This window comes from Eufriesea mexicana, unplaced genomic scaffold, assembly GCF_001483705.2.
Source record: "Eufriesea mexicana isolate 0111107269 unplaced genomic scaffold, ASM148370v2 scaffold9538, whole genome shotgun sequence".
Classification (NCBI taxonomy): Eukaryota; Metazoa; Arthropoda; class Insecta; order Hymenoptera; family Apidae; genus Eufriesea; species Eufriesea mexicana.
Window position 1 is genome coordinate 111,979 of NW_016917269.1, and position 15,001 is coordinate 126,979.

Here is a 15,001-nt window from a genome sequence, read left to right on the forward strand (position 1 = left end):
TATATATATATACATACATACATACATACATACATACATACATACATACATTGCATGTGTAGTACTTATTAAATAAACAAAAATGACAAATCAGTAATAAATGTAAGCTATTATATGCTTTAATTTCAATTTCTAATAATCATATTTTGATGTCATATAATAATGTCCGTAAGGTGTACCATATGTCTGAAATGTTCTATTGAATATTCATAAATTTCTTGTTTTATTTCCTTCTACTTTGAATATATTGCACTTGTAAAAGTATAGAATTTAAATAAAAGTTAATAAATCTCAATGTGTACTTAATATTTCATCATGTTACATTACTATTCTACTATCTGATATTTTGTACATTTGTCTACATAAAATAATAAATATAAAATACATATTATATTTCATATTATAGTATTTGTTTCATAGAGAGAATTTTCATTGTGAGCATTTACAAATAAAGAATCGCTTAATAAGAAGGTATCAGCGTATTGTTTGAATATAACTTTGTTTTTTGGGTGGGTAGTTTCAGTCCAACGGATCACAAACTGGCAACATGCAGTGATGATGGAACTGTCAGAATTTGGGACTTTCTTCGATGTCATGAAGAACGAATTCTTAGGGGTAGATATTACATTACTTTCTTTTTTCAGAATTCATTGATATATTATTAAACAAAAATTTTTTTAATATTAATTTTGTTCATTGATTATATTTTTAACAGATAATTAATATATTAGAATTAAAATAAACCTTATTGTATTCGATATTCACAAAATTACTGTTTAGGTCATGGAGCTGATGTGAAGTGTGTGCATTGGCATCCACAAAAAAGTCTAGTCATCTCTGGAAGTAAAGATAATCAGCAACCAGTTAAATTATGGGACCCAAAGACTGGCCAGTCTCTTGCAACTTTGCATGCCCATAAATCGACGGTTATGGACGTTAAATGGAATGAAAATGGAAATTGGTTGGTAACTGCGTCACGGGACCACTTGCTCAAGTTGTTTGATCTTCGAAATCTAAGCCAAGAAGTTCAAACATTTCGTGGTCACAAGAAAGAAGCTTCTAGTGTCGCATGGCACCCAAGTCATGAGGGTCTATTTTGTAGCGGCGGTAGCGATGGAGCTATTTTATTCTGGCATGTTGGGTACATTTCTCGATTCTTTTCTTTCATTTTCTAATATTAATTTTTACAGCTTATTTATACTATGATTGTTTTTTAGGGCTGATAAGGAAGTAGGTGCGATAGAACAAGCTCATGACAGTATAGTCTGGACGTTAGCTTGGCATCCTTTAGGACATATTCTATGTTCCGGTAGCAACGATCATACTTCGAAGTTTTGGACACGAAATAGGCCTGGTGATTTAATGAGGGACAAGTATAATCTCAATACTCTACCTGCAGGATCAGCGGGTGTTGATGATCATGAAATTGGTATACAATATATTATACGAATAATAGAAAGAATATTGTTAATAGAAGTGAAGAAAATAAATTTTTTACTATTACTATGGTCATCTCATAGCTGACGAAGCAGCTGTAATACCTGGTATGGGACCAGAAGACAGAATTAACGCCGATGGTGAACCAGAAGATAAAAGCGGTGGCATTCCAGGTTTGGATTTAGATCATGCAGTTGATGAAGGGAAGAAATTTGCTAACAAGAAAGTTCCATATAGTAAACCGATCCCGCGTAATTTCCAAGCTCAATGGAATGAAATGGAGGCAGAGGATATGGAGCAAGTAGAAGCTTTAAATGCATTCGTGAATCAGTTAATCGAAACTACACCAGGAGCAGTGCCTCTAAATGAAGTAACGCCGAACGGCATTATATTATATGGAAAAATGATTCCTGTTGAACGTAAGTACTATTTAATATATAAACATTCAATGTTATAATTTTAAATAAAGCTTTAAGACTGTTAAATGTTGTTAATATTGCAGCTGGTTCAAAGTTAGCAGAAGCAATCAGTAAAGGAAACGATGCCATAAATAAATTAGTATTCTCTGGAGAAATAGAGGAGCTACGAGATGTCGTAGGTCCACCGGACAACATGGACGATTCCGAAGAATATTTGCAAGACGATGGCGAAATAGATTATTCCAAAGTTCCCGATATTGAACTTCCTCCACCTTTACCCAGTTCTAAGTTTGCACAGAATCCCGAATTGTTAAAAGCCTTAAATCGTGGCGGAAAACGAAAGTTCGATCAACTGATCGGTTGGAGTGACGGTGGAGCCAGTGATCGAACGTCAAAGATTCATCAACCAGTTTTTGGCGGAGTGATGACAGAAGATTCACAATCCAGTGATACCGATTTACGGTATACTGGAGCAAAGTCAAATCAGCACTCTAACGAAACCAACTCTTTCCACAGTGGACAGGATGAGGATCTTAGGAAGCTTCCACATGGTGAAAGCGTCAGAAATGCGAGTCGCGACGAAGATTTACGATTTAATATATCCAGCGGACCTGGAAGGCCTAGTTCGCGTTCTGATTATGGAGTAACCGATGTAAGGAGTAACTACGCGGATAAAGACTTTAGGGGCTCGCATGGATTCTCCTTAAAGAAATCTTTGGACAACGACATTTATGACGACAGAGATCGAGATAGTGGTTCACGGTGGGACGATGACAAAACAATGAATGATGGTTCCAGGAAAGGAGACAGTGCTTTTTCAGGCAATTTTGATAAACGCGATAACATGCCCATAGGTATAGGGTCCGGTATGAGTAACAGTATGCCACATTTGGGCAACAGCATATCTCACATGTCGAGTCATCACAATATGCAAAATATCAATCCTAATATGACTCCCCCGATTCCAAGTTTAGTGCCACATCCAAATATGTCCCAGCATCCTATGCAGAATAAACCGTTACATCCTGGTATGCAAGGAATTGACGGTCCTATGCACATGATGCATCATCCTAATATGCATCCCGGTTTTGGTCCTAATGGACCGCCACCTGGAAACTTTGGTCCTAATTTCAGACCACCAAATGGTAATTTCGGACCCAATCAACATTTTAGGCCGAGCCCGTTACCCCCATTTGGACCAAACCAAGGACCATTTGGTAACAACTTTCAAGGTTTGCCAAATTTCCGTGGACCAAATTCTGGCCCTCCGAATTTCGATCGGCCAGGATTCGGTCCTGGTTTTCGAGGTCAGAATCCAGGACAAAATCCACCAAATAATTTTAATTCGAATTTTGGTAATTTTGGAAGTAAACTCGGACCTAATCGTGGCATGAACCGTGGTCCAAATGACAATAACATGGGAAGAAGTGGGTATAGTAATCGTGGTAGGGGACGCGACGGGGATCAACCACGAGGCATCCGAGGAAGAGATAATTATTGAACAATAATTATTCGGAACGAAAATGTCTGTATGTTATGTGTACGTTGACATATTACCATTCGTTCTGCAGGAATCATCCAGTTGTTCCGTGCTACATTGTACAGTTGTCGATAACGAATTCTACGCATAGAACGGTGGTATTCTGTAAAAGCATTGCAGTGTAAAATAACGACCCATATCAGACATGTTGCGAGCCATTTTATACTTTGCGTTAAAAAGAGAACTCGAAGTGGGCGTTAGTACAGCATGCTTGGATGAAAGTATATTTTCTTTTTCTGAAGGAACTTTATTTGGAGAGAACTATCCTTCTCCAAAGAAAGCGACTGATTATCCATATTCTAGATTGCTAGATTTCTAAATAATACAAAAGATGAATTCGTGTCGGAAGCAAGTGCGACCTTTTCTCCTCTACATGTAATACCTGCACGTAGGGTGTTCAAATGGTGAATCATATGAAGTCGCAGAAATTGTAATATACAAAATATAACCAATGACACACCGATATTATTCCGATTAAAAAAAGCATAAAAAAAGAAAAAAACAACTGTTCACAAGCTGCCTTGCGAAAGAAATTTTCTTGTTCCAATTTCGAGAATTGATGAGTGCGCGAGAATAGGGTAGAAAAGCATGTGGAGCATGTTGAACGTTTCGTAATTGTTGCTGGTCGTCGAGAAACTGTGAACCAGAACAGTTTACCTATCAATTATTAATAAAAATGAAGTAAGATGCAGAATTATTCGATTAAAGCTCTGTCCCAGATTTAATTTATAGATATTAGGCATAGGTTTATCTTAAATAACTATATACATATATACATATATATATATATATATAAATACATACATAGTTCAAATGTATGATGCATAAATATATATATTTTAATTCTATCAGCAATATTTTATCGTACATTAAATTATATTTGAAACTACTTTTTTAAATGCATGATTCTTATAATTATAGTTTAATTGTACAATATATATTGCACTTATTTTTTGACATTTCGTATACACCATCAAGTTACTTCCGACGTTTCACGGTTGTTTTGATAACGATTAACCTCGTGTTATGTTTTCTTGACGCAACATAAGATTTAATACAATGGGTAGAAAAGGAAAAGTTGGAAGTGGTAATTTAGGAAAAGCTTTGATTAGAGATCGTTTCGGTTCATCAAGAAATAAAAAACATGTTGATTCGTCTATGGTAAGGTAATACGTTTATTTATAACCTGTTTATTTTCATACATCTGGAAAAGAATTGAAGAGCGGAAAATTGTTAATATTTCGAAACTGTATCTTTAATTAGATTCACACCACTGAATTAAACGATGGTTATGATTGGGGACGTCTTAATTTGCAATCTGTTACGGAAGAAAATTCTTTTGAGGAATTTCTTTCTACCGCGGAGTTAGCAGGAACGGAGTTTCATGCAGAGAAATTAAATATTAAATTTGTTAATCCGAAAAGTGGAATTGGATTACTTTCAAAAGATGAAAAAGAAAAGGTGTTGAAAACGCAAGAAAAGAATAAAGCACTTTTAAAGATACCAAGGAGGCCAAAATGGGACAGTTCTACTACAGCTCACGAATTACAAAGCAAAGAAAGAGAAGAATTTTTGGAATGGAGACGTTCTCTATCTGTGTTACAAGAAATGGAAGGACTGATGTTGACTCCTTATGAAAAGAATCTAGAATTTTGGAGACAACTATGGAGAGTAGTGGAACGCAGTGATGTTATTGTGCAAATAGTGGATGCTAGAAATCCATTACTATTCCGCTGCGAGGATTTGGAGGCATATGTTAAAGAACTAGATCCTAGAAAGATGAACATGATATTAGTTAATAAGGCTGATTTTTTAACAGAACAACAGAGACAAGCATGGGCAAAATATTTTACAGATATTAATTTAAGAGTTGCATTCTTTTCTGCTACATTGGCAGCTGAAAAACAAAAAATAAAAGATATAATAAAGGAAGAAGTCTCTGAAAATGAACAAAATAGTGAAGTAGATGGTGATGAAAAAGATGAAAACTATGATAGTGGAACATCATTATATAATTCAGCATTTGCTTCAGAAAGTGAATATGAAATTGTAGATGATAATAGTAGTAGCACCAAAATTAGAAATGAAGAAGAAGTAGATTCTAAGTGTAAGAAATATAATGAAGAATATAATGAAGAGAAAATAGATGAGAAAATGATAGAAGATAATACAAAGCTGGAAAATTCACCAGAATTGTTAAGTAGAGATCAATTAGTATCATTTTTTAAAGCAATTTATAAAGATGAAACATATACAAAAGGAATTACAACAATTGGTTTAGTAGGATATCCAAATGTTGGAAAAAGTTCTACAATAAATGCCTTGTTAATGGATAAAAAGGTATCAGTATCTGCAACACCAGGTAAAACAAAGCACTTTCAAACATTGTTCATGGATAAGGATTTGCTTCTTTGTGATTGTCCTGGATTAGTAATGCCCAGTTTCGTCTGTACAAAATCAGAAATGATTATAAATGGTATACTGCCAATTGATCAAATGAGAGATCATGTACCTCCAATTACATTATTAGGTACTTTAATACCAAGGCATGTTATAGAGGATCTTTATGGAATCATGATACCCACACCTTTGGAAGGAGAAGATCCTAATCGTCCTCCAACTGCAGAAGAAATTTTAAATGCTTATGGATGTATGTGTAATTATCTATTGCAAGAACACATGGTAATTCCATGTTTTAATTTATGATATTTTCTTTTATTATAGATAGTAGAGGTTTCATGACACAAAATGGGCAACCAGATAATCCACGTTCAGCGCGTTATCTTTTAAAAGATTTCGTAAATGGTAGATTGTTGTATTGTGTTGCACCACCAATAGTAGAACAAGAAAGGTTTCATATATTCGCTCCACGAAGGAAAATAAATCCCGCAAATAAGCATTTGCCTCCTAGAACAGTGCGTGTGAATAGTAGAAATAAAACAACGTCTGAAGATGTAGATAAAGTATTTTTTCAAAATAATATTTCGAATGTGCACGTAAAAGGAGTCATTGGAAAAATGCATGGTTTATTTCATTCTAGATCTAAGTATGTAACATTATTGTATATTTATTATTTGATAAAGTCATTCTTGTATAATTATTGACAATAATTGTTCATATATAATAATAAGTAATAATGGAGCGTGTATACGAATTTCGTTTTGAGAATAGTTTGGTAATTATTGTAATCTTTTTTCAGCGATATAGGATCGATGATTGGTTCCACACAAGATTTGTTGCTTGAAGAGAAACCGTGGAAAAAGATTAACAAACATTCGAATAAAAAGAAACGTGAGAAAACAAGAAGATTGTACGCCCATCTTGATCAACATTGATTTAATGGATATTTATATTGTATTGTGAGAATTGAAGGCCTTTTCGCTATATAACAGCGGATCGTATTTTGTAATATACAAGTCTCTGAATTTATAAACGCATCAGTGACTCATATCGATTCTACGTACCACAAATACATTCTAACAATAAAATACATATACATATAAGAATAGTTCATTGTTGTACTTATATGCATATATATTATAAAATTAAAATATTTCATAATTTATATTCTTTGTTTTTTAATCTTTTCTAATTCCTCTGATACTAGTATTTTGGGATCACTGAACGAATTCAGTAATCCTGTTTTTGTATATCTCGCCATGAATTATAGATATAATATGAACATAACAGATCTTTGAAACAATTTCCGTGAAAAGCAGTAATTCATTAAACAGGAAGCGCAGATCGAATTCCTACTTGCGAAAACGGAATTCATTCCACATAATCTGCCTTGCAGAATGTGGTGGTACATTTATAGTATATAATTTAGTCTGCTTTTATAAGTTAAGTCGTTGATGAACACCAAGTTCTTAATACAGGCTTTTCAATAAAAAAGTACTGTGTGTAAGATCGTTCTTGCAAATTTTGATTCAAATTCGTGAAGTAGTTCGTCTATATCGTTATCTAAGTCTTCGCTATTGGCCAGCTGTAAAAACATTTCTTAGTTAGCAAAAAATTGCAGAAATATATAAATATATATAAATGTATAAATTTATATGAAGTCTGAAATTACCACAGTGACTAATTCACAAATGAGGAATGATCCAACCGTAGCTTCTTCATGATTATCCTGAATATCAATATTAATCAAGTGTACTGGTTGATTATCTTCTTGAGTTCTAGATTCCATGCATTCAATTACTTGGTCATATACACGCTCCTCGCAAGTGATTAAAATATCAAATTTGTCCTTTGATAACTGAAATCGTTCTGGCTTGGGTTTTATTCTACGGTTCCTATCTAACATATGCAATAAACCATTTTGCGTATAGCTAATGTTATGGTTAAGGAAATTTTCTAGTTTTGATTATTTTATAAATTTTATTGTGATCCTTAAGAAGATAATAATGCAAAGGAATAAAAATTAAAAAAATATATATCTTGTCTTGTGCTAGCAGGTTTCTTGTTCATATTCTGTAAAAAGAAGAAAAATATTAATTTACTTATTTAGTAGGTAGGATACTATTGCTTGTCTTTTGATAAAAGATCATTGTAGATTTCATCATACGATGTTCCAAAATCATATATATTTGGACGATCAGGTGCATTACCAGGAAGTTTGACTTTATCACCAGTTCCAAACGACTTTACATTAAATCCCTTTTTACTGAAAAAAAAAGCAGGAATTGAATTTGTTCAATATTTTTATCGGATATAACCAGACAGTTCATAATTTGCAACTAAAATCAATTACCTCAAGAACGCATGAGCTTCCATGCTCCTATTCATATTGCTAGAACATATTACTGCTACGCTGATAGAGTTTGGCGCTGGCATTGTTTAGAACAATTTAGCGAGTTAAAAAAAAAAATCACGATATAAAAAAGCTGTCACTTAACCTTAAGAATTGTTACGCTGCCTGTCACATCCGGTACATCTGTTAACGCTATATAAAATCTAGAATAGAACGCGTTGTTCCTTAAAATGTTGGGGTATAAAAGGGATTCAGATTGATAATCGCGAAAAAGTTTGTAATTTATATGACTAAAATTATTATTGCGCGTTCTCTACTTATCGCCTTTTCATAGTAAAATTTGTAATGAAAGTCCTCTACACGTTCACGTTTGGTAGTTCATCGTTGAACAGTGACATCTGCGCTTGTACGAGAAGCTTAACCGTTGTGAGAATCGACAGTCAGTAACGCAACATACGGTGCGTCGGTGCAGTTTGTGGTAAATGTTGAATTTTTATCGACCAATGCTCAATGACGTCATAAATAAGCTCTGAACCCGCCAATTTGATGTGCTTCGAGAAAGTCTGGGCGAATTAAAGGTAAAATTGAACACAAAATGTTAAGGTTTTACGATATTTAAAAGTCCCTCGTATAAGTCGTATATGTTGTACTTTTTTTGTGGCTTCTAACCTAGTTTATCAATGTATACTGTAAAGTATTCAGTAAATGGTGACATTCAAATTAGTTGACCGAGGTATTTACATATTCATTCAGTTCGAACACATAATGATAAAAAAAAATGTGCAGGAAATTGAAAACATAAACTTGAGATATTGAGGTATACGAGAGGACATGAGTATCGTGTTATGATCAGGTTTAATATTTTTCTTTTAAAGTAGGCGAAACGTGAGGCGTTACTTGTAAGCAGCAGTCTGTCGAGAAGGAAGTGTGTGTGTATGTGTGAGGACGAAGTGAATCTTTTTGGACATTTTTGACCACGGAACCTGACAGAGCAGTTTCAAGACAGCAATGCGGTGAGTCAAACATCAATGAATACAACAATAATTAATCAGGAAGATATCATCGTGTGATATAAAAATATGGTATAATTTTATACATATACATGCAACACATGCTTATTCGGTTCATTTCGCTTAATGCGCGCGCAACTTTTCCGTTTCAATATTAGTTTCTATATCGAATTATATTGATGTTATTATTCTCAAGACGTATGCATGTCTTATTGTACACGGAAACAAGGAATCGTACGTATTAAAATTAATCGTAATCACGCCTGGTAGAGTAAGCAAATTAATATGAGTGAGGGAATGTCAAATTCTGATAGTCGCCAAACAGTTCTTTTGCGAATGTAATAATATTGCGCCGTTTACGGTTGTATCTGTAACTACTGTTTCAACATATTTTCTATTGCGCATTTTAAGCATTTATTAGTTATTTTATTTTTCAAACCTCAGCTATTCCATTAATATAAATAGATAATGGAAAGATTAAAAATCACAAGAAAAGACCATCGAATGAATTCACTGTCGTTAAATTACACAATGCTCCACGACCACAGATCTGTTACAAAATCGCAAAATAACAAGCGGCACCGGTAATGAAAATTGAGGGTTTTGGGTTGGAATTAAGATGGAGTTCGTGCTTCAATTAGAAGACTTTACTTTTGCAATCGTCCAAATCTTTTCAAATTTTCAAAAATTCGAAATTTTGAAAAATTGGAAATTAAAAATTTTGAAATATCGGAAATTCGAAATTTTGGAAAATTAAGAAATTCGAAAAATCGAGAATTGAAAAATTCGAAGAATCGAGAATTGGAAAATTCGGAAAATCAAATATTTCAATATTCAATAATTGGAATATTTAAATCAAATATTTGCAAAATTGAATTTCGGACATTTAAGTTCCGGAACGGCTTCTTTTCCATCTCGAACGTTGAAATTACCATGTTTTAACCTATTCGATGATAACTTGATTGAGAAATTGTCCTCTGAAAAGCGTCAATTGTTGCGGCACAGAAACGATCTTCAATCTACATCCGGTCTTTAAATTCGTTTCTTCACTGGTTGTCCATTCCGTTGATTGCTGCAACTCTTTTCGTCGTTCTCGTCGTTGGGCAAACTGATCGACGATTGACGAAACCAATTTAGATCCGCGACTCGTCTTTTTGTATTGTTCTCAATGGATCTTGTTACACGCATACTTCGTGTCTTTACCATGAAAGGGAATGTGATTCGAGATCGTTCGAGGAGTGACTCGAATACAACGGATTTCGAAAATCATTTCTTTACATTATTATTACCAAACCCGTGAAAATGGTAAATTTCAACATACTATCTTCTTCCTAATTATCAAAAACATGCACACACATTTAGCGAAATTAACGTCGACTTTTATCAAGGCAGAAACATTTCTTCCTTTATTCCTCTATTTATTATTTATTATTATTATCTTTATATTATCTTCATGTACAGGGTGTCTCACAAATCCCTGTACAAATTTATTCCCAATATCTGCAACATAATTTTGATAAAACTTCAACATTCGAAGTTATAGGTATAACATAATGCAATATATATATATTACGTTCTCCGATTATAGTACACAAGGGTGAGAGAGTTGTAGAAGACATTGAACCCGAATCTTGACCTTTGTCTTCTTATTTTTCTGTTCCAGGTAATTCATCATCCTAGTGATGTTATTGAGTTTTAAATGTCATTTTCAAATGTGCGACTTTTATGTCTTCCATGATGAATTTCCTCTTCCACGATGAATGGCGTTGGCATTAAGAGTTCTAAGATACTTCGTTAAAACTTATACCAATACCTCTTTGTCTTCGACGGAAGTAAAAACGTCATTAATGGATGTCAGTTGAGGTACAAGGTGTCCACGTATATACTAGAAATTTTATAAAGACGCCAGTCATGAATTTAAATTAAAAGAACTTCTCTGTCTGAACAAAGGAGTCTCGTGACGCGTGTTAAACGGGTTTCAGCGTCTTCAAACGGACGTCTTTTTAGTTACTAGAATTCTAAAAGGGTACAAATTTCCTTCCTTCGAATTCGTGCTATAGGAAGAAACTTATTTCTTGGGCGTTAAATAGGTAAAGAGTCTTTTATCCATTTTTTCCAATTACACGTGTTCCTATTATATACACTGGGTGACAGAAATGACCATATCTTCCTCAATCTTACGATTACATACGATCGCCATTCCTTTTATCACACGAGTGTCACACGTGATTGAATTTAATCGAAAATAGATTAGGAAATATTCGGATTTGTACACGTGCTAAACTTTTATCGCGTGACAAATTTTTATCAAAGACAGATTTGCAAATATTTGAGTCACCACGCGTGAAAAATTTTTATCGTAACTTTGAGGTTATTAATTTTTGTACTAGTCGCATTAATTACATCGATTTATTACACTGGAATTATCCTAGAACAAAATTCACGTTGATATACGACTTAGTTATCGATAAGAATTTTACTTATTTATTTGTTTAAACTGGATGGATCCATTAGTTTATCAAAAATCAAATTAAAACATATCCCGTGTCACAGTAGTTTTATCAACATCTCAAAATTTATTCATGGAATCCGTGAGGAAATCCAACACATTGGAAGCATTGCCCTGAAATAGGCCATCCGTAACTCGCTATACATCGCCATGTTTGAAATCATCGTGATAAACTAAAGTGGAATTAACGAGGAATAAAAAGTCCGGGCTAACTGTTCCCCGTTAATGTCCATTTTTAAACGCAAGGTTGACGTAGAAGTAAGAAATTCGTGGTCGAAGGTTGCGTATATGACATAAGAGTGATGTAACCAGAAGAGAGCGAGTCGGCTTGAGGAGTGGAATTTTAAGTTTGCTCAAGCGAAGTACAAACAATCGCACATCTAACCAGCCCTATCTCGCGTGTCTCTGCTTGGAAACGGCAGGAATCCGCTTCCTCCTCGCGCTTAACGTTTCGAACCGTGTCGTCCAGTTTTCAACCGCTCCTAGTTGCATAGTTCTGTTCCGATCCGCTTCGACTCGCTTCATCCCATAGCAATCAGCTCCAGTTCACATGGTTCCGCTCCGACCAGCTGCAATCCGCGCAGCCTCACCTCAGTTGGCTCTAACCTGCATGGTACCGTTCCAATCCGCTCCGATTCACCCTGATCGATGTCAACCGGCGTGGTTCCACTGCAACCAGTTTTAATCGGGCTTGTTTCGCTATAGTCTTTTGCAGTTCGGCTTGTTTTGCTCTGACCATGCTTAATTCGTGCTGTTTTACTTTAGTATTACGCGGTTCGAGTCGTGTGGCTGTTATCCTGTCCAGTTTACGTCGTTTCGCTGTAATCGTGTCCAATTTATGTTCTCCCGATCATGCGTAGTTGGTTCCATCACTATGATCGTGTCTATGTTACGTTGTTACAGTTCTGTCCAGTTCACATTGTTTCGTTCTACCGATGCCCAGTCCCTGTTATTCCTTTTAGCCACGTTTAACGCGTTGTTTTGCTTCAGTTATGATCTGTTCATGTGGTTTCGCGCCAGTCATGTATAATTTATATTCTTTTGTTCCAGTCATGCTCAGCTCATGTTGTACAATCATGACCAGTTTATAATGTTTCGCCTCAATCATGTCCAGTTCGCGTTGTTTTCTTCCAATATTATCTAGCTGCAATATTACGTGTCCAATTCACGTTGTTTTGTTTCAGTTATGTTCAGTCTAAATGGTTTTGACACAACCGTGTTTAATTTATGCCGTTTAGTTCCAATCATATGTTGTTTCACGCCAATGATGTCTACTTCGCTAGTTCCACTTGCTTGTACTCGTCTTCGACTCGCAGTGTTTCGCACTAATCCTCTGCAAGTTGGTGTTTCTCTTCAATCTACATCATTCTACCCGAATCCTATTGTTCTCTAATCCTCATTCAGCTTCCAGCGTTTCTTCCTATACCGGTCCACGCCTCATTATTCTACTTCAACTTGCGTTCCTCTGCTTCATCGTTGCATTCTAACCATCCTTGCCTCGTTTCAGGCCTTCTCCTTCGAAATATCTTACTATATCCTACTGCACTCTACGGTAACAAGCCTCTTCATCATCTTCAACCATCTCCAATTCTTCTGCGGCATCTAACTTATTGTTAGCTCTGTTAGGCCTAACCGCCTGAGCCTTCACTGGCTCCCTCGGGGCCATACGAATTATCATCCCTTGCAGTTCACCTTGCTCGAACTCTTTCCAATTCTCCCATCGTACACCGGAGGTCTACTGTAATCCGCTGATAAATAAAATGCAGGCTTCGTCGCGCGTTATCATCGGATCGTCGAAAGGAAACGGCGTCACCTCGTTCCCGTGCATTATTACCTCACGCACGTTGTCCAGCAACGATTCCATCGCTCGGTTATCGCGGATCCTTGTAAATTATTCTGCGTGTGTACTCGAAGACGGATGTCCTTTAACTTATGGATATTGATGAGGGACGTTCCACCAGCGTGAGCCATCTCGTTGACGTTTGACGCATGCCGTCTGCATAAAATGGCCGGCGGGACGTCATCCGCGCGATGCAGGCACCCGTTAAATTATAATCTAAATTATGGGCCAGCTCGCCGGCCGAATATCAATTGTTTGACCAGCCTCGTGCCTCTCCTTTCATTTTTCTTCCATTTTTTATTCTTCTTCCTTCTTTTTCTCTGGTTTCTTTAAATCGTATATTTAAGCATGAAAAATTGGCATTTGCGAAACGACTGTCACGCGACACGAGCGTGTCACGTTGCAGAAAAATCCTTCACACGATTTCGAGCTACTCGAATTAATGACCGTTGGCAATTAGGCTTTTTCGAATGGCCAGTTGCCAACGTTTCGGAGGCACTCACCTTGAACAGAACGATGATTCTGGTTATTATGATGAGAGAAAATTCGTGATGTTTGTAGGGAATTATATAAGATAATGGAAAAATTATGATATTGGTTGGAAAGAGAAAGGATATCTTGTGGAATTTGGGTACATACAAGTACCACTTACTAGCGACTTTAATGAAAATGAGTAATTCAAATCGCTTAACGTACTCTTCTATAAGAAAATTCGGGAAAATTAATATATCCATCTGTCTCATAAACTAGCTACAGTATAACTGATTATGCAAAGGTAGCATAATCAATTATCTTTTAATTGAAGCATTAAAAATTAAATGTTTATCTCCTATCCTCTACGTTTGCCTAATATTTAATTAGGAGAATTCGTAAGTTTAGCAAAAGGTAATTTTTGCAAAATAAATTCGGGATTACACACGGTTATCGGTTATGCTCGTTAGGATAACGCAAGGGGTTAATTTGGGTATAAGATCGGACGAAGAAAATCGGGATGGAAGACGACGACTGCAACTCGAAGACGAAGTCTATCGAATCAGTTCTCAGAGTATGACTCGCTTCAATGTCGGGAATCGAGCTTGGCTGATCTTCGGCGCTCGCATACCGATCGAGGACAAATCGTGAGACGAATCGAAGAGCTCGTTTAATGACATTTACTTGTCGGTTTCACGCTTTCACGGTATACGTACTGGCATCCTCGATCGATCGGCGAACGCGCGCGTTTCCTGTCGCGGAAACCCGCGAAAACCTCGCCGTCCGCATCCGTGACTTCCGCCATTTTCATCGCGTGTGCCGGATGAACGCGCGCCATCGACGACCCTCGCGTTATGCAAATGAATTTTTACGATGAGTTCTGTTCCGCTTGATAGACCTTGTGCCCCTAACAAGCGCGTTGCACGCTCGTATACATTTTGGCAATTTAATCCTTCGATTATGACAGACCTGTGGCACATAGTGTGGTCTAAAAGTCACTGGGGATGATATCGAACAGAAGA

At 36.0% G+C, this 15,001-nt stretch overlaps 4 protein-coding genes across 5 annotated transcripts in view; 3 read left to right on the plus strand and 1 right to left on the minus strand.

The window, feature by feature from the left end:
• Wdr33 (WD repeat domain 33) overlaps positions 1-3,546 on the plus strand; it is a 7,476-nt gene extending 3,930 nt beyond the window's left edge. The window contains exons 5-9 of the mRNA XM_017907970.1: positions 518-615; positions 781-1,141; positions 1,218-1,429; positions 1,521-1,856; positions 1,940-3,546. Of these exons, the coding sequence (XP_017763459.1) occupies positions 518-615; positions 781-1,141; positions 1,218-1,429; positions 1,521-1,856; positions 1,940-3,357 (2,425 nt within the window). The 3' untranslated portion in view covers positions 3,358-3,546. The remainder of the gene's footprint in view (positions 1-517; positions 616-780; positions 1,142-1,217; positions 1,430-1,520; positions 1,857-1,939) is intronic.
• Positions 3,547-4,379: 833 nt separating this feature from the next.
• Ns3 (nucleostemin 3) lies at positions 4,380-6,956 on the plus strand. Its single transcript, XM_017907987.1, has 4 exons — positions 4,380-4,557; positions 4,660-6,046; positions 6,121-6,442; positions 6,596-6,956. Exons 1-4 carry the CDS (start codon positions 4,456-4,458, stop codon positions 6,729-6,731), a joined length of 1,947 nt encoding a protein of 648 aa, XP_017763476.1. The 5' UTR covers positions 4,380-4,455; the 3' UTR covers positions 6,732-6,956.
• Positions 6,957-7,039: 83 nt separating this feature from the next.
• Ssu72 (Ssu72 CTD phosphatase) lies at positions 7,040-8,593 on the minus strand. Its single transcript, XM_017908056.1, has 4 exons — positions 8,150-8,593; positions 7,919-8,062; positions 7,469-7,727; positions 7,040-7,381 (listed from the first exon to the last, which is right to left on the minus strand). The coding sequence occupies exons 1-4, from the start codon at positions 8,230-8,232 to the stop codon at positions 7,280-7,282; spliced, it is 588 nt and encodes a 195-aa protein (XP_017763545.1). The 5' UTR covers positions 8,233-8,593; the 3' UTR covers positions 7,040-7,279.
• A 59-nt stretch (positions 8,594-8,652) lies between these two features.
• Positions 8,653-15,001, plus strand: part of LOC108553232 (uncharacterized) — a 72,514-nt gene continuing 66,165 nt past the window's right edge. Inside the window, exons 1-2 of one of the 2 annotated variants that reach the window (XM_017908054.1) lie at positions 8,653-8,727; positions 9,028-9,162. The gene's annotated coding sequence lies outside the window, so the exon portion shown is untranslated. Of the gene's footprint in view, positions 8,728-9,024; positions 9,163-15,001 lie in introns of both variants that reach the window. The other variant, XM_017908055.1, reaches the window with a different exon arrangement.